The sequence below is a fragment of the Oncorhynchus nerka genome, linkage group LG12 (assembly GCF_034236695.1).
Source record: "Oncorhynchus nerka isolate Pitt River linkage group LG12, Oner_Uvic_2.0, whole genome shotgun sequence".
Lineage (NCBI taxonomy): Eukaryota > Metazoa > Chordata > Actinopteri > Salmoniformes > Salmonidae > Oncorhynchus > Oncorhynchus nerka.
In genome coordinates this window covers 27,939,197-27,963,474 of record NC_088407.1, presented here as the reverse complement: position 1 = coordinate 27,963,474, position 24,278 = coordinate 27,939,197, and the positions used below count along the sequence as shown (strand labels likewise).

Below are 24,278 nucleotides of genomic sequence, written 5' to 3'. Positions count from 1 at the left end.
GTTAGAGTCTGATGGCACCATTGCCCATATCACTCATATCAGCAGTCATCTTAGGTTGTACCGGTGTGTCAGGTTAGCTTAATCACCAATTTATCACCAATTTATCAGCCTCTGAGTATCACAGAAACACAGCACTTTGAATGTTGCTTTGAAGGAAATTGATCAAAATAACTGTTCGAAACATGAAAAACATACAAAAGCGTATACTTTTTTTACGCCAAATGTGACTGTAAATGTGTGTATCTTTTTTAGATGTTTATTTAGGGGACTTTAAACCATTTACTTGTCATAAAAGGTTAATATAAGAAACAGTGTTACAGCTTGACATACAATCATCACCATAAAAAATGACTCCTGTTGGTGCTTTCAGGGTTATAAATATGTTGGTGCTTTTAGGATGAAGTAGAAACGCTTCTCCAGAGCAACTAAAGTATAGGTAAAACATTTCAGTAGCATCTGTGTTCATTCCAGGTCAAAGGCAAGATTAATGACTGGGGCAGAAAGTGTGAGATTTCACTCAGAATGAAACTCAACACCTGGAAAGGTTATGAGGCTTACTTCCACCGAAAGGCCTCTTGACCATTCCTCTATCTACAGCCCCTGAGGGCTAAGCAAACATTGGCCTCAGATCCCTGGACTACTTTTGACAAGGGCCTTATAGGGGTCCGGTCAAAAGTAGTGCACTATATAGGGAATAGGGTGCCATTTGGAATGCATAAAATGTCAAGTTCGTAACATATTTCTCAGACAGGATTTTTTCCCTCTTTACCACTGTGACCCTATCTGCTCCCTTGAGTCCTCGATTGATAGGACTAATTGTCAGGTGAAAGGTCTGAGTGGCCTCTGGCTCTTGTTTGTTAGTAAAGGAAGTATATGGGTTTCAAATGTGTCCTCGGTTTTCCTCTGGCTACTTCTACTGTTTCCTAGTGAGTCATTAATCCATTATGGGAAAGAAGCAAAACACTATTTTGTAAGTGGTGACTGCATCATGGGAAACGCACGAAAACAAAACACTTATAGAATTATAAACACAAGCTGTTCACACACCAGACTAAATATTGTATGGTCCTTTAGGACTGACCTGTACGGGTTTAGGCCAGGTTACTGTAGAGCACATGACAGAAGATGTGAAAGAGTAATGAATACATTTCATGATTGATGGATCGATACCAGAAAAATCAATCACCCTTGATGGTGGATTTCAATATTTTACAAGTTCATTCTAGATGGTTCTGCACACTGAAAGTAGTCTGTGGGCCGGGAGAAACTGTAATCCATTGTTCGGTTTTCTTTAAGAGGTCCCTTCACCTTACTTTATCTACCGATAGCTTGTTAAAAATTCATGGCAGTGATTGGGTCATGTGGGACCTGGGAAAAATAGGCTGAAATGAACTCGATTATTTGGTTTGACCTTACTTATAGGTGATTTGGCAATTGTTTTGCTCCCATCACAATGTATTTTTAGTTAACAGTTGCTAGAGTTAGCTGACGTTTGTAGTGGCTGTTTAAAGAAAAGCAAATCATAGATTAGGGTTTATCATCTAACATTGAATTGTAAAATACTAAACTTCCCCTTTAAAACAATTGACCCTTTACCAGTTCTAGAAATATCAACCAGACCTATTGATCATGCTAGAAGATCACACAGGATCAAACTTGTACTCAACTTCCTGTTTTCTCTCCTTCAGGGCCGCCACCTCCACCGATGTGGTGGTGTCCATCTGTGTCATCTTTGCCATGTCCTTCATCCCAGCAAGCTTCGTCCTCTTCCTCATCCAGGAGCGTGTCAGCAAGGCCAAGCACTTGCAGTTTGTCAGTGGCGTCAACCCGACCGTCTACTGGGTCGCCAACTTCGCCTGGGATATTGTAGGCTATCTTCATTAGAGAATTTAATAGTTCAGAATTCAACGTTATTGTCCAATGTGAATCGTAAATGTGTCTTTTTGCTGTCTTATGTCATTCCCAACCCCCCGGACATCACACATACACACATGCAAGGCACAGGGTCAGCCACAGAGAAGGGCCCCTGGAACACATTAGGTGTTAATTAAGATCTTGCTCAAGGACAAAACAGCAGTTATCTGACACTGCTCTATGTTCACTACATACTTCAGTCTGAGACTGCCATCATTGAAGTCGTTTGGGGTGTTGTCAAAATGAGGGGTGTTGTACAAAACAAAGTCATCAGCGATTGGATCATTTCTAACCAATCAGAGTATCAAAGCCAATGAAAGATTATCAAAACGCTGTGTTACCCACATGTGTCCTGGCTCTGGCACAACCCATCAGTTTCTGAGACCAATCAGAACAGTTAGAATATGTTTGCATTCTAGAAATTGTCAAGGAGGTACTCAGACCTTGACTCATCGCAGAGAAGAAACAAACATCCGTGGGCGTGGGGTGACGTTTTGCCGGAACAGGGAGTTTGGTTAGTCAGGCAACAATGGCAGTTGGTGGCACCTGAGATTCTGATGCCAGCAAACCTTCGGTTTCTCCGCCATCTTACCCCTAATTGGTGACCACACAAGGGGGTACGCAATTGCATTCTACCGTCCACTGTGAGGAAGGGATGGATGAGAATGAACCTCAACTAAAAGTATGAAAAATGGCAAATGTACCTGTGATCGCAATAGCTGCTCGGAAGTCCATGCCTGAGTAACTGTCATTGGCTAGCGTTGAATTATTGACACCGGCTGTTCCGATTTGTTGTGCTCAACAAGCTTGGCAGTGGCAAAAAGTGATGTGAAGCGGTAGAACATGAGCACTTTCCCTCAGGCTTAATGGCGTTAAACCGTCTCTCAGGTAACTCAGGTAACTATTAGCTATTATGCTGGATGAATGCTAACAAAATGAAAGATAATATGTAATTATGCAGAGAGTCACATTTTTTTAGGAATGCGGTCGAGAAACTGTCAGATGGTGAGCTTAGGCATTTCCGCTCTCCCTGAATGCTTCCCAATGGGACAGTGAAGCATTTCTTCTTCTTTTGGCTGTATACTTAAAAGGTATTGAATGTAGATGCTGCCATGATTACAAATATTATACCCCTCAAAAAATTGCTAACCTCCATGTTATTGTAAAGGTGAGCGGTTTGCATGTCTTCGGGGCATGATATTTGTGCGTCTGTAGCTTTCTCACTTATCATTATTCACGATTCATTCAGGATTATCTAGCGAAAATGATTCAGCTCACCATCTGACAGAGCTTTTCGACCGCATTCAATAACCATTCCTTTAAATTATATGAGGCATAGAGGGGGGGGGAACTGTGGAGTAGAAGTTTGCAAATCACATACAGGTATGTTCTTTTTATTTGTATATGTAGTTTTTTTCCCACATCGATCCTTCATGCCTATTGCAGTATTTAGCGATTCATTAGCCAACATCATGATTGTAAAACTTGTTTCAGATAGAAAATTGATATTCTTATATAAAGTTGAAGTCGGAAGTTTACATACACTTAGGTTGGAGTCATTAAAACTCGCTTTTCAACCACTCCACAAATGTCTTGTTAACAAACAATAGTTTTGGCAAGTCAGTTAGGACATCTACTTTGTGCAGGACACAAGTAATTGTTCCAACAATTGTTTACAGACAGATTATTTCACTTATAATTCACTCTATCACAATTCCAGAGGGTCTTTAAACAGCTTGGGAAATTCCAGAAAATGTCATGGCTTTAGAAGCTTCTGATAGGCTAATTGACATCACTTGAGTCAATTGGAGGTGTACCTGTGGATGTATTTCAAGGCCTACCTTCAAACTCAGTGCCTTTTTGCTTGACATCATGGGAAAATCAAAAGAAATCAGTCAAGAACTCAGAATAAAAAATGGTTGACCTCCACAAGTCTGGTTCATCCTTGGAGGCAATTTCCAAACGCCTGAAGGTACCACGTTCATCTGTACAAACAATAGTACGCAAGTATAAACACCATAGGACCAAGCAGCCGTCATAATGCTCAGGAAGGAGACGCGTTCTGTCTCCTAGAGTTGAACGTATTTTGGTTCAAAAAGTGCAAGTAAATCCCAGAACAACAGCAAAGGACCTTGTGAGTTCGCTGGAGGAAATAGGTAGAAAAGTATCTATATCCACAGTAAAACGAGTCCAATATTGACATAACCTGAAAGGCCGCTCAGCACGGAAGAAGCCACTGCTCCAAAACCGCCATAAAAAACTTCACATGGGGACAAAGATCGTACTTTTTGGAGAAACTTTTTGGTTGAAATAAAAATAGAAACTGTTTGGCCATAAGGACTGTTTGGAGAAAAAAGGGTGAGGCTTGTAAGCCAAAAAACACCATCCCAAACATGAAGCACGGGGGTGGCAGCATCATGTTGTGGGGGTGCTTTGCTGCACGAAGGACTGGTGTACTCACAAAATAAATGGCATCATGAGGAAAGAAAATGATGTGGATATACTGAAGCAACATCTCAAGACATCAGTCAGGAAGTTAAAGCTTGATCGCAACTGGGTCTTCCAAATGGACAATGACCCCAAGCATACTTCCAAAGTTGTGGCAAAATGGCTTAAGGACAAGTCAAGGTATTGGAGTGGCCATCACAAAGCACTGGCCTCAATCCTATAGAAAATGTGTGTGCATAACTGAAAAAGCGTGTGCAGGCAAGGAGGCCTACAAAGCTGACTCAGTTACACCAGCTCTGTCAGGAGGAATGGGCAAAAATTCACCCAACTTATTATGGGAAGCTTGTGGACGACTACCTGAAACATTTGACCCAAGTTAATACATTTAAAGGCAATGCTACCAAATACTATTTGAGTGTATGTAAACTTCTGACCCACTTGGAATATGGTGAAATAAATTAAAGCTGAAATAAATCATTCTCTCTATTACTATTCTGACAATTCACATTCTTAAAATAAAGTGGTGATCCTAACTGACCTAAGACAGGGAATTTGTACTTGGATTAAATGTCAGGAATTGTGAAAAACTGAGTTTAAATGTATTTGGCTAAGGTGTATGTAAACTTCCGACTTCAACTGTACTACAGTTAGGTACATTGCGAGATGGTTTTCATTAGATTTGTCCAGTCAGGCCAGCCTCAGACTCGTCTCCTCATATGAAGGGGAATAGATTGCTTTCTTGTTAATGAGCAAATGAAAGAGGGCAGCTGGAAAAGCGAATTAAAACCTAATCTATAGAATTCACATTTACTGGAGTTCAACATATTTTATTTCAGAGAGTGTAACTGCATAGTCTAATTAGGTTTTATGTGTGATTTATTACTGCGTAACTACATAGTCTAATAAGAGGTTATACCTGCTTTATTACAGTGTAACTACATAGTCTAATAAGGGGTTATACATGCTTTATTACAGTAACTAAGTCTAATAAGGGATTATACATGTTTTATTACAGTGTAACTACATAGTCCAATAAGGGGCTAAACATGCTTTATTACAGTGTAACTACATAGTCCAATAAGGGGCTAAACATGCTTTATTACAGTGTAACTACATAGTCCAATAAGGGGCTAAACATGCTTTATTACAGTGTAACTACATAGTCAATAAGGGGCTAAACATGCTTTATTACAGTGTAACTACATAGTCCAATAAGGGGCTAAACATGCTTTATTACAGTGTAACTACATAGTCCAATAAGGGGCTAAACATGCTTTATTACAGTGTAACTACATAGTCCAATAAGGGGCTAAACATGCTTTATTACAGTGTAACTACATAGTCCAATAAGGGACTAAACATGCTTTATTACAGTGTAACTACAGTCTAATGGGTTTTGTGTGCTTTATTACAGTGCAACTACATAGTCCCGTGTCTAATAGTCATCGTCATCTTCCTGTGTTTCCAACAAAAAGCCTACGTGTCCCTTCCTAACTTACCAGCTTTGATTCTGCTACTGATGATGTATGGGTAAGTAGAACCAAAATTATATCCATATTTTTATGTGCTGACTTACTCAGTTCAAAGAAGTTTCATGAAAAATAAGAACATTGTGATTGGACTATAGATGTAATGTTCATATGGAGCAAGAAGTTTGAAATGTTTGTATTGCGGTACGAAAAGCTCAAATTGACCTATTAGATCCTTTTATGCCCGCATAGCGCTTAGTCAGTAAACATCTCATAAACGCTACAAATAATATTTGAGTGTTGTTTAACTTCAAATTCACAGTTTTCCACATGGTGTGCCACAGTCAATACAGTCCAGTGAGCTCGAAACGTATTGGGACAGTGACACATTTGTCATTGTTTTGGCGCTGTACTCCAGCACTTTGGATTTGAAATTAAAGTGCAAACTGTTCCTTCAAGTCTCTATACCCCTCTTCATGTATCTCCCCCTGTCTCATTTCATACTGTGCTGTTTAAATAGTAAGATATGAAAACTTCTATGCAGTTAACCATCTGTGTTTTCAGGTGGTCTATCACACCCATGATGTACCCAGCCTCGTTTATCTTCAACGTTCCCAGCACGGCCTACGTGGTGCTGACCTGCATCAACCTCTTCATCGGCATCAATGGGAGCGTGGCCACCTTCGTCATGGAGTTGTTCGCTGATGATGTAGGTGATGCGGGTTGCCTCTTTCCTGAGTCTTCATTGTTACAGTGTCCATATTAGGACAGCTTCGGAGCGACAAGGGCTAGGGGTCTGTGTCCTTTTGGCTGTCCTAATGTTGATACCGTACATACTGGGAGGGGAATACACACATTTATCAAAGAAACGATTGCTCACTCGACTATTATATCAGGGTGATTACATTTTTGTCGAGCTAATTGATCCCTTTCCTCAATATACCACTGTGTATTTGTGTGCAGGCTTTCAACTAGTTTGAGGGAAGTTTTCCTCCTGGAATTGCTTTTTTTTGTTGCTTTTAACCCACTGGATGAGTTTCAAAGGTGGTATTTTAAATTCACTTTAATGTTTAATTGTGAGGTGAGAATTGTGTCTTTGTAGAATGTGCTTCATCCATCTTTCATTCATACCAAAAGCTTCCCTTTCTCACTGGAGAATCAAAAGACAAAGACGGAGAAAAGAGAAAGAAAGAAAGCGACTAAGAGAAAAAGACAACTGGAGAGATTGTTAAGGAGATGGATAGGAACAATGAGAGCGGTGGAGTGTGAGATGCCATTTTTCAGTGTCATGGTTGCTTTTGTTTAGACTGAATTGTCAGTTAGCAAAAGCATGGCTGGTTCAATACTTACCGAGATAACAATGAGTTAACTTCATGGAAAATACTCATACACTGAACAAAAATATAAATGCAACATGTAAAATGTTGGTCCCATGAAACATGAGCTGAAATAAAAAAAAACATACATTTTCCTAAAAGCTTATTTCTCTCAAATGTTACATCCATCTTACTGAGCATTTCTCCTGTGCCAAGATAATCCAACCTCCTGACAGGTGTGGCATATCAAGAAGCTGATTAATACCACCATTACACAGGTGCACCTTGTGCTGGGGACAATAAAAGGCCACTTTAAAATTAGCAGTTTTGTCACACAACACAATGCCACCGATGTCTCACGTTTTGAGGGAGTGTGCAATTGTCATGCTGAGTGCAGGAATGTCCACCAGAGCTGTTGCCAGAGAACTGAATGTCATTTTAGAGAATTTGGCAGTACGTCCAACCGACCTCACAAGCATAGACCACATGTAACCACGCCAGCCCAGGACCTTCACATCCGGCTTCTTCACCTGTGAGATTGTCTGATGTGGGGTGTTGTGGTGCTGAGGAGTATTTCTGTCTGTAAATAAGCACTTTTTGTGGTGGAAAACTAATTCTGCTTGGCTGGGCCTGTCTCCCCAATGGGTGGGTCTGGCTGCCAAGGGGTGGGCCTATGCCCTCCAAGGCCCACCCATGGCTCCACCCCTGCCCAGTCATGCGAAATCCATAGAATAGAGCCTAATTTATTTATTTAAATTGACTGATTTCCTTATATGAACTTTAACTCAGTAAAATCTTTGAAATTGTTGCATGTTGCGCGTATATTTTTGTTCAATATATTTATGCTAAGGACAACATTTTCTTAGTTTAACCATTCTTTATAAGTTGGAACCAGGCCCCCAGTGTCTACTCTGCTGGGCAGATAATGCGTGGAAACCTAGCGGTGCCAAAATCCCTGGTCCAAACATTGTTTTTATGCTCTGAAATGTGTTTATTATGATGAAGTTCAATCCCCGATGTGAATTATTTTAACATTCGCTACAAATCGAGATATTTAATTAAATTAGTGAACGCTCACTTCACTTGCTACACATTGAGCCTCGTTGCCGCTTTGATTGGCCAAATTAACAGAACACATCCCGTGTGTGTGTGTGTGAGAGAGAGAGAGTGAGAGAGAGATAGACCATTTGTGCTTATACGTGTGTGCACATCCCTAGTGAGTGTGTGCGTGCTTATCAGTGGAGGCTCTTCAGAGGAGGAAGGGGAGGACCAACGTCCTCAGTGATTTTCAGAAAAAGAAAACCATTTATCCTTTTATGATAAAACTATACTAAGTATAATCACATCGCCAAATAATCGATTAAAACATACTATTTTGCAAAGGCGGTCTACAGTAGCCTCAACAGCAGTAGGGTAGCACCATGGTGTAGCCTGAGGACAGCTAGTTTCCATCCTTCTCTGGGTACATTGACATCAATACAAAACCTAGGAGACTCATGGTTATCACCCCCTTTCATAGACTTATGACAACTTCCGGAGGACATCAGAGCTCTTGCAGCATGAACTGACATGTTGTCTACGTTTTGTCCACCCAATCAAAGGGTCAGAGAAAGAATCTAGTGCTGAAAGCATAAGATACAGCTAGCGTGCAGTGCATAAAATGTTGACAGTAGTTGACTCAAAGAGAGAGAAATACAATAGTTTAACAGTTTTGAACAAATTAATGTCTTCCAAAATGAAGGTGAAGCAAGAGAGAGATTTTGTCATTTTTTTAGATAGCAAATGCAGCTAGCTAATTTAGCCTAATAAACCACCCTGCTCAAACAGAGGGATGCTATGTTAGCTAGCTGGCTATGACTATCCAACACAACACTGGAACTCTTCCAAGTCAAGGTAAGCTTTTGGTTTGACTAATTTATTGCCACCGGGGCCCGCCGGTTTAAGTGCTATACTGCTTATTGACTGCACACAGTAGCAGGTTTACTAACCTACTTTAGTTCTGTTAGCTATGTTGACTTTGACATTACTTTAGCTAATATGCTGACAACAATGTAGGCTGTGTGTAGCGGTTATGATATGGTTTGGCTTGGAAAGGTTTTTTCACCTGGTCACATACAGCTGATGTGTTGTGCATTGACGTCCACAAGCGATGAAGGGAAAAGGTGAGAGGAGGAGAGCGCATAGATGCGAGAAGGAATATAACGTGGCTGTTATGAAACTGTGATCGGGGTGTATTCATTCCGACGATTATGTTGAAAACATTTTCTTAAACGGAACAAAACGAGGATAAACATACAGTACCTGAATTTGTCCAATAGAAACTCTCCTTTGCACCTGTTGGACTGATGATCACACCCTATATCAGCTAGAGGCAAGCGGAAGTGTGCAAGGTGGTATTGAATGTGTCACTGTCTGTCCATGTGTCACCTCAAATGTTTCTCTCGACCTGTGTGCACCTAGCTTGTAAACTTTCATTCATAGACTATGTTGTATCAACCTCATGAATGGTATAGGGAAAATTTGAATATCATGTAGTAGCCTAAATCTATTGATGTTACATTGAACTGGGTGAATGGAATATGAATGACAGTCATCCAATATGGTAATAGAAATAAGGCCATGCTCATGGAAAAAACTCACTGGTGGTTATCCATGTATTTGTGTGTGTGTGTGTGTTGTAAGCACTTCACTCCGACAAGTTGCAACATCAGGTTCCCCCATCTGAGCTTCCACTTCAAAAGTCAGCTAACTCTAATCTCCACTCCAACCTGAGCAATATCTTGGCTTCACTGACTTTGTCATATGCTCCTGTCCTTTGAACATTCATCTTCTCTCTGGTTTCTCAGACACAGCTTAATGTCTGCGGTCTCCTTTTTACATAACCAGACAACCTCGTTTGCATAGAGATTTCATTATTGTCATTGCCGTCGTTCATCATTGATTTGTTTTTGGTTTGTCTTTTCGCTGACAACCTCCCCATCAAACAAAATCATATTTTTGTTGTCACTTGTTTTCCCATATCTTTATCAGTATTGTTTTGGCGAATCTCATTCATAAGGGGCTCTGGCAATAATAATGGAGCCCATTCCGGTCACTGCCAATTTGTGAGAGTGACTTACCAGACTCCTCCTTGTCAAGGGCATTTGCCTAGTGTATTGGAAAGCCTGCTGTGTAGTGTAGCTCTGAGGGTCAATTGAGACATGCCAGACAGGGGACAATAACAGCCCAGCTCTCACTCCTGGGGATGTCAATGCAGATACGAGCCCTGTAGTTGGCCACGGTCCCGGACTGATGCATCACTTATCCTACCAATCGACTGTCAGAGTTGAACTGTCACTGCTGGACCGCCTGGAAAAATAGGCTGCGACATGCCGGGATGTTGTCGGTTTCCACATTTCCTCTGTTCTGTTCTGATAGACCCGATGAACAGAGAGGAGCCAAAATGGCCGACGTAGATAAGGATGCACCCCCCCCCCCTCCCCACACACACACACACAGTTAAGCGCGACAGGTTGTATCGAGATATCTGTCTCGATCTTTCTCCGTCGTCTCTATTTCCACGCTTTCATGCTTTTATTCCTTTCCTTCCACCCTGTGCTGTGACGACAGCTAAAATGGGAACGGCATAGTTGAAGTTCTCTTCATTCATTTATTTCTCCACTGAAGGTCAAAGTGAATAGCTCCTCCTATGGGACGATGACTGGTAGTCTAGAGGGAATGATATAAAAAAATATAAAAAAGCCAATTCTTGAGACAAAAGCAAAGCACACTACAGCATCACATTTAGCACTTTATGTCCCAGTTTTATCTGGAGACCGAGCGAGGGAGCTTGGAAGATTCCCCCCCCCATGCTACCTGAGCATCGCATCAATCGCAGCCTGCCTTGCATGCATGAGACAGCACCTGAGTCAATAGACCAGCCGCTAGCCACTCAGACAAGCTTGTAAGGCATGGATCTGGCCAGGTTAGGGGCAGAGTGAGTCGGTAGGGAGGAAGTCGATGGGGCTGCATTAGTCAGGGACATAATGTAGTTTAATTGTAGTGTGCTATATGCTTTGAGGGGACATGCTTTGGCGTGGTGATGTGTGTGGGTGGTGAGGGGAGGGATATGTGTTTAAATACAGCTGTCTACATTTATCAGCTGTCTACATCTTTTAGTGTACAATATAGTGTTTTTGTATATACAGTACATAGTACACTATGTTACATTCCATTTGGGATGTATTGTACATTACTGATTATGAAGTTTGAATTGAATTCCCTTTACACATCTAGTTTGAGAAATCAGCTAACGGTCACAATCCCCACGACGCTTCCAGCCATATATTTTCCTTTTCGGAAGTCCCTCCGGTGAAGATGGAGGCGATGCTTGGGGAATATGAACACTAAAGCAATATGGGTCAGACGAGAGCCTTGGAGATTTTTCCCCTTCAGAACCCATTCAGAGATGATTTATGGGCATATAGGGCAAACTTTGAAGAAAATTGTCAAGCGTTTCGTCATTGCCTAAAAACCTCTTTGATCTCCTTGATAAACACCCAGTTGAGAGAAGATCTGTTATTTCACATATTGATCTTAAATTAGGTCTCTATTTCTTCAAATCCTTCTCGATGACAAATGGGCCCTCGGCTGCACAAGGTCATTGGTTTGCTTTTATTATTATTTTTTTTCCAATTCACTTATGTTTCTAACTTCAGGCTCTTTTAGCCTTTTGCCAGCTTCTTGAAGTTTGACCATGATGAATAACTCTTTCACGTATAGTTCAGTAGGAATGGGCCCAGAATGTGTTGATCTGACCAGATATATTCAAATTGAGTGTCTTAGCATTGAAAATAAAAGGTAACTATGTAATACATTATATGGATGCCAAGATTATTGGCCAAGATATCACGCTTGACATTTTAGTTGGCTGGCGTGTCCTTAAGTCTTTGAGGAAACAGGTTAGAAGTTCAATAAGAACGAGATGAATTGGCAGACATATTGCTTGACATTTGAGAGTTAGCTGTGACACCATAATCAATGAGGTATTTTTGTTTTGCATTCATACTTGCCTGTAGGGAAATTAGGCTCGGACTGCCCAGTTACTCCCTGGCAGAAATGCTCAGATTACTGCTGCATGTCAACTAGCTGTGACCTTCCAACTCTAACCTTTGATCTGTAGCTTAAGTTCGACCATTAGGAGAAGATAACAAATTTACTTGAAGTTGAGCTACATTATCACTGCTGTATACCCAGACATCATACATGAAGGCCTATACTAAATTTGTTTTAATGATGACGGTAGTGAGTTACCATCCATGACCAAAGATCCCAATTCCATCCATAACAGATGAAGGAAAACTGTACTGCTAAATTCATCCTGAACGTTTGCTCTACTATCTTAGAAAAAAAGGTGCTATCTAGAACCTAAAACGGTTGTTCGGCTGTCCCCATTGAAGAACCCTTTTTGGTTCTCCAAATGGGTTCTTACATGGAACCAAATAGGGTTCTACCTGGTACCAAAAAGGGTTCTCCTATGGGGACAGCTGAAGAACCCCTTTGGAACCCTTTTTCTAAGAGTGTATGACAGGTGTTCATTGCTTCACATCCAACATGCTGCAAAAGTGCTCTGTGGACATTGCCAATGGATGGTGCCTCTAAACCACACCTGTGCTTAAAATATAGCAGAAACAGTGTGAGTGAACCGCAATTGATTGAATCTACAAGTCATTTTGTTGCAGACCAAGTAAATCCTTTCATTCATGCCATTCCTCAAACTAGAGGAAAACATTGCAAAGCAACAACTCTCCATGAAAAAATCTGACAACGATAAGGTGCCATCTGTCATTCTCATCTGCCGCCCCACATTGCACCATGTTAAGAAATGCATCGTACTTTTCGCCTACCAGAAGAGGAAACTGAGAATTTATGTTTTTTTCTCAATATACGCTAGCGTCTTTGAAGACTATCCTGAGACCAAACGTATGCATTATGCATAACCTTGCTTTAGAACAGGCAGAAGTGGCAATATCTTTCCTCCATCTCTCTCATTCTCTCTCTATTCATCTATCCCTCTGATTCACTCTCCCCCTTCTCTTTATTCCCTCAATCCTCTGTAATGAAAGCAATGTGGAGAGCTGAGACTGGCATTGTAGTAGTCAGTGCAGTCTGGCTGTCTTTCATTCCTTCTTCATTTAATTAATTAGGGCTTGTGTGCTTTAAAAGGCACCATCGTTCCGCAGTATAGCCACAGGGAGGAGAAGGGATTTCAGGAGGGGTGGCTTAATCAGGAAGGACCAGATATGAACGGGCCTAACCTAAGTAATTAAACAGCCAATAAGATGGCTGTGAATTTGTGCGATAGTGTGACTGTGTGCCTGTAGGTTTGTATTTTATTGCAAGTGGGAAAGTGAGAAGTGGGTGTGTATATCACTCTGAATGTGTTCATCTTTCAAAGTCTCAGGGCTTGAGATGAGAAAGTTTCCATCTGTATGTGTGAGCAGCTGTTCCTGCCCTCACATTACGCGGGTGAGAGAGACATCACTGAGCGAGAAAGCGTGCCCCTTAATAACGAGTCAAGAAGCCGAGGCTCATTTCCATGTCATTTGGCGCCCCACTCAAGCACGCAGTGTGCCTCCGCTGATGAGCAAGCATGGATGATGTGCTTTAGTTATCTGGCGAGTGTCGGAAAAGTCGAAACTCCACGAACACTCTTTTACCGCCGCCGGGGGTTCCAAACCCGCTGCTTCCCTCAGGTCACTCACACACAGCAAGGAAGGAGTCTGTCAACACAGACGCATCCAGCGGGTTCTCTGTCATGTGTCACCCCTAATAACAATCTGCCCTTATGTCTTGCAGTCTTTCTAGTCTTTTATGCGTCACCAATGCATTGTTGTTGTTTTTCTGTTTGTGTTTTTTTCTCTCACAGAACATCTCGAAAATCAATGGTATTGTGAAGCAGGTGCTGCTGATTTTTCCACACTTCTGTCTGGGTCGAGGGCTCATCGACATGGGCAAGAACCAGGCTATGGCCACCTTGTACGATAGCTTTGGTGAGCATCCCCCAACCACCTTAGGAGTAAATCGAAGAATGGTGAAACTATTCAAATCAAACTTTCTTAACATATATCTATCTATACCTTCAACACACGTATTAAAATTGTACTTTAAATGAATTGTTTTTTTTTCAGTCTTTTAGTATACTATACATACAGTATACTATCATTACACTCCAACTGAATAGCGTTGTACTTTTAATGACACATTACCATTTTAAATTTGAATTCATAAGTGTAACAACTAAACTACGAAATGACACTGACAGTTATCAAACATTGTATTTGTAAATTGTCGTCCAGCCACAACTGTTTTTTCCTTCAGAACAGTCTCTACTAGATGTTGAAAGTGTTCCACTTGGATGCTGTCCCATGTTGACTCCAATGCTTCCCATAGTTGTGTCAAGTTGGCTGGGTGTTCTTTGGGTGGTGGACCATTCTTGATACACACAGGAAACTGTTGAGCGTGAGAAACCCAGTAGCAATGCAGTTCTCGACACAAACTGGTGCGCCTGGCACTTACTACCATACCCCGTTCAAAGGCACTTAAATCTTTTGTCTTGGCCATTCACCCACTGAATGGCACGCATACGCAATCCATGTCACAATTGTCTCGGGGGTTAAAACTCCGTCTTTAACCTGTCTCCTCCACTTCATCACACTGATTGAAGTGGATTTAACAGGTGACATCAATAAGGGATCATAGCTTTCAGCCTTTAAAAAAATGTTTTGTATATGTTTGCACTCACTGTACTGTAAATTGCTTTGGATAAAAGTGGCATATAATATTATTATTATTATTATTATTATTATTAGTAGTAGTAGTAGTATTTTATTACTATGGGTAACAGCAAAGAATTAAGGTTAATCAGTGCAAAGCGTTCCCCTCCTAGCTAGATGGAATTAAACGTAAGTGGTAGGATGAAAGGTCAAATGAAGCTGAGTGGTACGAGGAAAAGGAAGTACCCTGTAAAGAAAGACTATGCCATGGCTTTAGCTTTGGTGTTGTCTTTCAATATTCCATTCAGAATAACAGGTGCAAACTTTCCACTTGCTACATGCTAATGTAACATTTGGTAGTGAACATTTTGGGTTTAAGATTAGCCAAACACCAATAGCTTAGCTACTTTAAAAGAAGTCCTCTACTTATGCAATGCTTTCACACCATCTTCTTCATACCGTCACATAGTGCCTTTTGCAGTACACTTCTTATGTGTTGCTACATATTTACCAAATAGCAGCTTCTTTGTCCCTCCGGGGGACTTACATTTGACCAATAGCGCGACCGTAGCCCTTCGTTCTCGACACAAAATGTAGAAAACAAAAGGGAATATGTACACAGGGGAGATTTAGAGGCAGAGAGGCACATGAATGGCGGGAGCAAAGGCTTTATCTGGGGAATAGATGTGGCAGGAAACAGCCATGAGAGAATCATTTGCAGCGACAAACGTAATGAGGAAAGCAATCACAACTTAAAAGTCTGGAGAGGGCCTATTTGCTGGAGAATGAGACTGAACACTTCCGTTTCTGTCCATCATCGCTCCAGCACAGAGAGGGAGAAATAGGGAGGAGAGGGAGATAGTCAGTTGCTGTCAGCTTTAAACAAACATCTATATTAGTGAAAGGGCTCCCATTTAGAATAGAGTGCATTTGTTCAGATGTCTCCCACTGATTACGGTGGAAGGCAGTTCTGTGAGTGTCAGTCAGTGGTTCTGAGCTGCTGAGATTTAGTCCAATACCATTGAGTTCCAGTGACACCCATCCGAGGTGATTATGATACATTATTACAAACATTATGTTTCTCTTGATGAAGAACTATGTTTTTTGTCTCTCCCAGGGGAAGACCGTTACCAGGACCCCCTCAGCTGGGACATGGTGGGGAAGAACCTCTGTGCCATGGCCATCCAGGGGGCAGTCATGTTCACCATCACTCTCCTTATCCAGTATAAGTTCTGCTGCAAACCCAGGCAAGAGTAGAATAATATTAACTTTAATAAAATTGCATTTTATTGTGAAAATGTAAACAAATTCTCTCATTAGTGAAAAACATTTAGGATATACACTATAAATACAAAAGTATGTGGACAGCCCTTCAAGTAAATGGATTCGGCTATTTCAGCCACACCCATTGTTGACAGGTGCATAAAATTGAGCACACAGCCATGCAATCTCCACAGACAAACATTGCCAGTAGAATGGCCTCACTGAAGAGTTGAGTGAATTTCAAAGTGGCACTGTCATAGGATGCCACCTTTCCAACAAGTCAGTTCGTCAAATGTCTGCCTTAACAGAGCTGTCCCAGTCAACTGTAAGTGATGTTATTGTGAGGTGGAAACGTCTAGGAGCAACAGCGGCTCAGCCGCGAAGTGGTAGGCCACACAAGCTCACAAAACGGGACCGCCGAGTGCTGAAGCGTGGAGGGTGTAAAAATTGTCTGTCCTCGGTTGCAACACTCACTACCGTGTTCCAACCTGCCTCTGGCACAATAACTGTTAGTCAGGAGCTTCATGAAATAGGTTTCCATGGCAGAGCAGCCGGACACAAGCCAAAGATCACCATGCGCAATGCCAAGAGTCGGCTGAAGTGTTGTAAAGCTCACCGTCATTGGACTGGAGCAGTGGAAACGTATTCTGATGAAGTGTGATGAATCATGCTTCAACATCTGGCAGTCAGACGGACAAATCTGGGTTTGGTGGATGCCAGGAGAACGCTACCTGCCCCAATGCATAGTGCCAACTGTAAAGTTTGGTGGAGGAGGAATAATGATCTGGGGCTGTTTTTCATGGTTCGGGCTAGACCCCTTAGTTACAGTGAAGGGAAATCTTAATGCTATGGTATACAATAACATTCTAGATGATTCTGTGCTTCCAACTTTGTGGCAACAGTTTGGGGAAAGCCCTTTCCTGTTTCAGCATGACAATTCTCCCATGCACAAAACTAAGTCCATACAGATATAGTTTGTAGAGATCGGTGTGGAAGAACTTGGCCTGCACAGAGCCCTGACCTCAACCCCATCAAACACCTTTGAGCTGAATTGGAACGCCAACTGCGAGCCAGGCCTAATTGCCCAACAAAACTGCCTGACCTCACTAATGCTCTTGTGGCTGAATGGAAGCAATTCCTGGCAGCAATGTTCCAAAATCTAGTGGAAAGCCTTCCCAGAGGAGTGGAGGCTGTTATAGTAGCAAAGGGGGGACCAACTCCATATTAATGCCCATGATTTTGAAATGAGATGACGTGTATTAACAGGTGGTCGTCATTTGGGATTTGTATTGTTGGCTTTATGGGAATGTGGTGAGAATGTGTGGGTTAAGGGTTTTTGAATCCTTCTTTTTCACCAGACTGATTTCTGGAGAGTCATTCTCCAAGGAGGACGAAGATGTGGACGTGGCACGGGAACGTGCACGCATCCATAAAGGTGGCTCAGAGAAAGACCTGTTGAGAATCTGCGATCTTTCTAAGGTACAGTACCACCGTTTACTACTACACTTAGTGGTAGCAACGTCACGGTTATATTCATTAGTGCATGCTGTAGCGAAACATTTCCCAATGGAAAACAGAAAGTGTTTTCTTATTGGACAAGATCAGGTAGGTCCTCTCAGTTTCAGCCTTTGTGCTTCTGTTTTATTCCTAGTGAATATGATCCAGGGGTCCCAATGCTCAAGGCCTAGGGTCTGTTCAGGACATAACATTACAAAAAAATCTAACAAATATGATTTTAAGTTTCAATGTCACATGAATAGTGAAATGACTTTCATGCCAGCTGTAACCCCAACAATGCAGTAATCTATAACAATGTAATACTAAAAATAACATAAGGTAGAATAAAAAGACACAAGAAATAAAAAAATAAGAAATCAGAAGAACACTAGAAAGTAAGTATACTATATTTCCTGTTATGTAGCATATGACAGGTTTCTATGCTACATTTCTATCTGCAATATTCTGAAGTTCTGAACGTTTACCCCAGCTGTGTCTGTTGGTATCCTCCTCCCTTTCCTTTGATACTTGGGTGTCGTTAATCTGTCACAGTATGATGCAGGCTGGCGAGGTGCAGCTGTAGTCACTCCACACTCCACGGACACATTGGGAGTGTGGGGAGAAGTGTGTGAAGGAAGGGAAGGGGTATGGATTTTCTGTGAGGCAACACTGATGAGATCTCTCGCTCTCTCTCTCGCCGCTAAACCCAACAACTCTCGTCCCCCCTCCCTCAAAGGTTTTTCGGCAAGTGAGCATGCGAGTGCTGCACGGCATGCTGGGTAACGGAGGCCACTTAATCACGCCCAGATTAACACCCTGGCCGAGGCCAGATGTTCTTCTCTTGAGCTCGCGTTGGCAGGAAGCGTCGCCGCGGCAAACAGCCCTTCGTCGACATCTGTCCAGACTTGACGTCTCTTCAAGCCCTCCCTTGTCATCTCGCGCCATCTCACCCACTCCATCTTTCCCCCTCTCAATCTCTCATGGATACACTCACTCACACTCCGAGGTAATTAACGATCTAGCTTTGGAAAAAAAACAGTCGGGACTGGATGATGTATTGCCGCCCACAGCAGACAAAGTAACTTCATAAGGTCTCGTCTTGTTTCACATTCTGTAACCTGTGATAAGTTAGCTTAGAGCTACAGTTGAAGTCGGAAGTTTACATACACTTAGGTGGGAGTCATTAAAACTCGTTTTTCAACCACTCCACAAATTTCTTGTTAACAAACTATAGTTTTGGCAAGTCAGTTAGGACATCTGCTTTCTGCATGACACAAGTCATTTTTCCAACAATTGTTTACAGACAGATTATTTCACTTATATCACTGTATCACAATTCTGGTGGGTCAGAAGTTTACGTACAGTAAGTCTACTGTGCCTTTTTAAACAGCTTGGAAAATTCCAGAAAATAATGTCATGGCTTTAGAAGCTTCCGATAGGCTAATTAACATCATTTGAGTCAATTGGAGGTGTACCTGTGGATGTATTTCAAGGTCTACCTTCAAACTTAGTGCTTCTTTGCTTGACATCATGGGGAAATCAACCAAGCCCAAAAAAATTGCAGACCTCCACAAGTCTGGTTCATTCTTGGGAGCAAACGCCTGAAGATACCACATTCATCTGTACAAATAATAGTACACAAGTATAAACACCATGGGACCACGCAGCCGTCATACTGCTCAGGAAGGAGACGCGTTCTGTCTCCTAAAGATGAGCCTACTTTGGTGCAAAAAGTGCAAATCAATCTCAGAACAACAGCAAAGGACCCTGTGAAGATGCTGGAGGAAACGGGTACAAAAGTATCTATATCCCCAGTAAAACAAGTCCTAGATCGACATAACCTGAAAGGCCACTCAGCAAGGAAGAAGCCACTGCTCCAAAACCGCCATAAAAAATCCAGACAACGATTTGCAACTGCACATGGGGACAAAGATCGTACTTTTTGGAGAAATGTCCTCTGGTCTGATGAAACAAAAATAGATCTGTTTGGCCATAATGACCATCGTTATGTTTGGAGGAAAAAGGGGCTTGCAAGCCGAAGAACACCATCCCAACCGTGAAGCACGGGGGTGGCAGCATCATGTTGTGGGGGTGTTTTGCTGCAGGAGGGACTGGTGCACTTTACAAAATAAATGGCATTATGAGGCAGGACAATTCTGTGGATATATTGAAGCAACATCCCAAGACATGAATCAGGAAGTTAAAGCTTGATCACAAATGGATCTTCCAAATGGACAATGACCCCAAGCACACTTCCAAAGTTGTGGCAAAATTCCTTAAGGACAACAAAGTCAAGGTATTGGAGTGGCCATCACAAAGCCCTGACCTCAATCCTATAGATCATCTGTGGGCAGAACTGAAAAAGCGAGGCCTACAAACCTGACTCAGTTACACCAGCTGTGTCAGGAGGAATGGGCCAAAATTCACCCAACTTATTATGGGAAGCTTGTGTAAGGCTACCCAAAATGTTTCACTCTACTATTATTCTGACATTTCACATTTTTTAAATAAAGTGGTGATCCTAACTGACCTTCTGACAGGGAATTTTTACTAGGATTAAATGTCAGGAATTGTGAAAAAACAGAGTTTTTATGTATTTGGCTAAGGTGTATGTAAACTTTTGACTTCAACTGTATGTACAGTACGGTTCACCTTTGACGTCCATTGTCAAACGGGAAGTGGTGAGCGTCACAACAATTATAGACCCATCCGTTTTGTTGTCATGCATCTGTTTTTGGGTTCGCTATTGTAGTACTGACAGTGAGACTGAAACATGCGGAGAACAACACAAAACCACAAAGTTCTGCAAGGTGCCTCAACATATGTTTTGATTTATATCGGTTGGAAGATACAGAGAGTGCTCCCATCGCCTCCCACCACAACTGGTGCAATCCAGCCATAGAGCGCAGATAACGAATTGATCAATGAGTGCCCCACCTCAACCGCCGCACCGCCTTGGTCTCGCCATAAATCTGAGCATGTCTCTCAAGCGATTGACAGCCCATCAATCATCTGTCAAATGCCTCCTCCTCCTTCTCTCCCTTCACTCAGGAAGAACCATTTACCTCCCAACAACAGCTGCGGCTGCCTCATGGGTTAGTTTAACCTCTGGGTTAGCTGTTACCGCGGCGGCGTAATCGATGGGGTCCGTTATGACAGCACGTCCGCCAGTTAGCACTAACACGCCCCGTGCTGTTAACGTGACCTTCCAGTCACTCAGAAACTAGGAGAGAAACTTTCTTATGTCGCACTGCCTGTGACAGCTGTTTGATGTTATAGGAGTCATGTGAATACGGTATCCATATTAGGACCTGAGCTCAGTGCTTGGCAGATACATACTGTAAGACTAGCAGCATTTCGATTTTACCTTGGATATAATTACTTGTATTATTATTTCTGATTTATAAAGTATTTATGTGATCTGGCAGTGTTTGTGTGCGGGTGGTGACCATTGTTCACACTTTTTACTGTGAAATGTCAATTACAGAAGGGTAACAGGATATTAATACAACAACAACAACTTAGACATTTCACAAATACATTCAAGTTAGTCAGATGGTTTCAGACCTCAAAAGTAGACTAATGTCGATGTTGTGGGACGGGATTTCATCTTGACATTAGAATAATTTAGAGGTCTGAAAGGCTCTGACATACTTTCATTTGAAAGTGTAATGACCCTTTAATATCATGCGTTTCACAAAAAAGTTAAGCACTAGTTTAGCCCTTTGTGTTGTGTCTCCCAGCCAGGCTTGTGACCCCAGCTGTTGGGGGTCAGAAAATACAGAAAATCCTTGCCCTCTCTAAACCATGTGTGTGTGGTCCGTCGAGCAGCATCAGATTTTCTCAGCTGTCTCGTCTGATTAACTGGCCCCCCCTCGCTACCACCACGGCAGCTATTATGCATAGGAACTTAGGATAGGAACTTTTACTACTTCCACCCGTGTCTACTAGTGTTGTACCAGTGCTGTGGCGCAGCACGCTAACCACAAAGTAGCATGCAATCCAGGGGAGTAGCACTTCCAAGTCCCCAACAATAGTGCATGCCCCCAGGGCTTTTAAGCAAACATGGTGCACAATTGACACGCTATCACGGCGATGAATAAGACATTGTTGTTTGTCAGCCTTGAACTTGAACTCTGGGGGACTCTTGCTGTCGAGGTTGCATTCTCTGCATCTCAAATGGCACCCTATTTCACTATATAGTGCACTGCTTTTTACCAGAGCCCTTGTCAAGTAGTGCACTCTAAAGGGAATAGGGTACCACTTGGAACACCTCCGTTGAAAGAGTGGTGAAGGGTTGGCTACTAGAGTGCAGTTGAAGTTGATTCTTCATCATTTACTTACAAACCAAGTGTTTCACTGCACCAAAAGGTTGTAACTTAATTTTGGCCCCATTGGCACTGCTCTGAATACACACGCTGACCAGGAAGAGAAAGACTTGGTGTAAGTAGGTGTTTCATGGCCCGATATTCACTCGATATTCAAGTACCTTCTTCCAAAGATGAATGGAATTGTAAAGATGTCTCATAAATCCAGAGAGTCGGCTCATGCACACTTTTAACATACCCTGGCCTGCCCACAGTCATATACTCATTTGAACATAGCAATGACCAGGAAGTGAACATAAAACATGCATTTACTCCTCATGTCCATTGTACTACTAACTCATAGCACCTGCATTACATGGATAGGAAAGGGCTGGTCAGAGGAAAATCCAGAGACACATAGAGCTATAAATACTATAGATAGATCCTGTAGATATAAATACTGTAGATGGATAGACATAGATGGATGGGCAGACAGACAGGCTGGCTGGCAGACAGATAGACCAGCAGAGCATTTGATGTGCGTATGGTCCCCGACTTCTTTACAACCAGAGCAGACATCAATTATCGACCATAATGATGTCATTACAGTATGCCATTATGCCCCCGTGGGTCTCTTACCTAGGGCTGTATGATTCAGACCTGAGAAGAGGTAGACAGAAATACAAATGACACAATTATCCTGGAATTCATCCCCCAAGGAGAGTAGAGCTGCGTCCGTCCTTCCTGTCGAGTGCTGAATGAGATCTCAATTGCCAGACCTGCCAAGAACCTTGTCAAGCTTCTGTTTTTTTTTCTTTCTTACATCGAAAAATACATCTAACTTCCCTTTGAAACCACTTCAAACTCGCTCCTCGTGGTCGGCCCAAGGTGGAAATGTTGCATGACATGCTAAGTGCTTCATTTAGTTGACAATTGCTCCGTTATTTGTACACTCCCGAACCCATTTTACTAGTCTAAGTGTCAGTTTGTTTACCACTACTCGCAACAGCAGCGTCGGTGATGCCGGACTCGAGAATTTTGACTTGTTGAAGGAAGGTGAGTGAGTAGCCTGCTTGGGCTGCACCTCTGCGGCTGAGATTTGATATTTGCTCGTGAAGCAGAAGAAAAAACTGTTCAATTCAAACACAAAATGGAGAGTTAGTTTGCAGGCTAGAAGCAGTGAAACCCAGATACATTCTAATCTGCAGTTTTTCTACAAGATCTAGGCGGGAGTCGGAATCCTACGGAGAATACCAAACTGTTGTACTCTCCGTGTAAACTGTCAATGGGTTACTGAGCCCAGTGGTAGGCTTACAGTACCATCAGGCCTCAGACTGGCCTCTGCCTGGGGGCTTCCCAATCAATAAGTCCGTCCCTGACTGAGCCTCAGATGGTCCCATAGGCCCAAGTATGCAGTCTAATGTTCTTATTCCACGCCTTTATCCACTGTCTTATGTTATGTGCATTAAAGAGAAATTCCCCTTTTTTCAACATCAAATTCAGCATCTCCAGCACCACAAGAAAACGACGGGTTTCTATGTCTTGTAGCCAAAACGATAGAAGATAAGTGTTTCCGATGACATCACCCGGAGACACTGATGACCTCATCTGTTGTGTGTCATGTGATTTTAACCAACTATAAGCAGCCCCATGTCTCTTTGTTTTTGAAAGCGGTAATATGCTACGATTGGGCTTTTTGTGGGGAGGGGCAGGGGTAATTATATTGTTCTGAATTGCAAACCAACTTATTGCATTTGGGGCAGGCAAGAAAAAGTCAGATGGGCTGAAAGACATGATAGGTGGTGTGCACGAAATACTAGTTGATGAAGGTTATTTTTATCTGAGGTATAATGAATATTAACAGTGTGTAGTGAGTAGCAGACTCCACCTGAGGCTAGGACTGCTTCCCTAATGGCACCCTACTTATTCGTCCACTACTTGGGCTCTGGTCAAATGTACTGCACTGTATAGGGAATAGAATGCCATTGGGATCCGTGTCCAGAGAAGGGAGGCCTCTCGTTCCCTCGCCTCTTACCTCCCTCTGATTAATTATGCCGTCTGTTCCTTGCAGGTGTACTCGGGGAAGAAGATTCCTGCTGTGGACAGGGTGTGTGTGGGCGTTCCAGCCGCAGAGGTGAGCCAAACACACACACACACACACACACAAATAAGTTGATACCAAGGGAAAAAATCCCTGATCCATCTCATGCTCAATACTTTCTCTCCCGCTTTCTTTCACTTTCTCTCTCGTTCTCATACACAAACACTCACATGCCAGAACGCTTTGATTTCAACAGGATCTCCGATGCT

General features: G+C 42.3%; 1 protein-coding gene across 1 annotated transcript in view; it reads left to right on the top strand.

Annotated features, from left to right (window-relative positions):
* LOC115138075 (phospholipid-transporting ATPase ABCA1-like) overlaps positions 1-24,278 on the top strand; it is a 225,346-nt gene that overhangs the window by 160,366 nt on the left and 40,702 nt on the right. Inside the window, exons 37-43 of the mRNA XM_029674482.2 lie at positions 1,689-1,866; positions 5,777-5,892; positions 6,396-6,540; positions 14,055-14,178; positions 16,019-16,148; positions 17,523-17,643; positions 24,040-24,102. Coding sequence (XP_029530342.2) covers positions 1,689-1,866; positions 5,777-5,892; positions 6,396-6,540; positions 14,055-14,178; positions 16,019-16,148; positions 17,523-17,643; positions 24,040-24,102 — 877 coding nt within the window. The remainder of the gene's footprint in view (positions 1-1,688; positions 1,867-5,776; positions 5,893-6,395; positions 6,541-14,054; positions 14,179-16,018; positions 16,149-17,522; positions 17,644-24,039; positions 24,103-24,278) is intronic.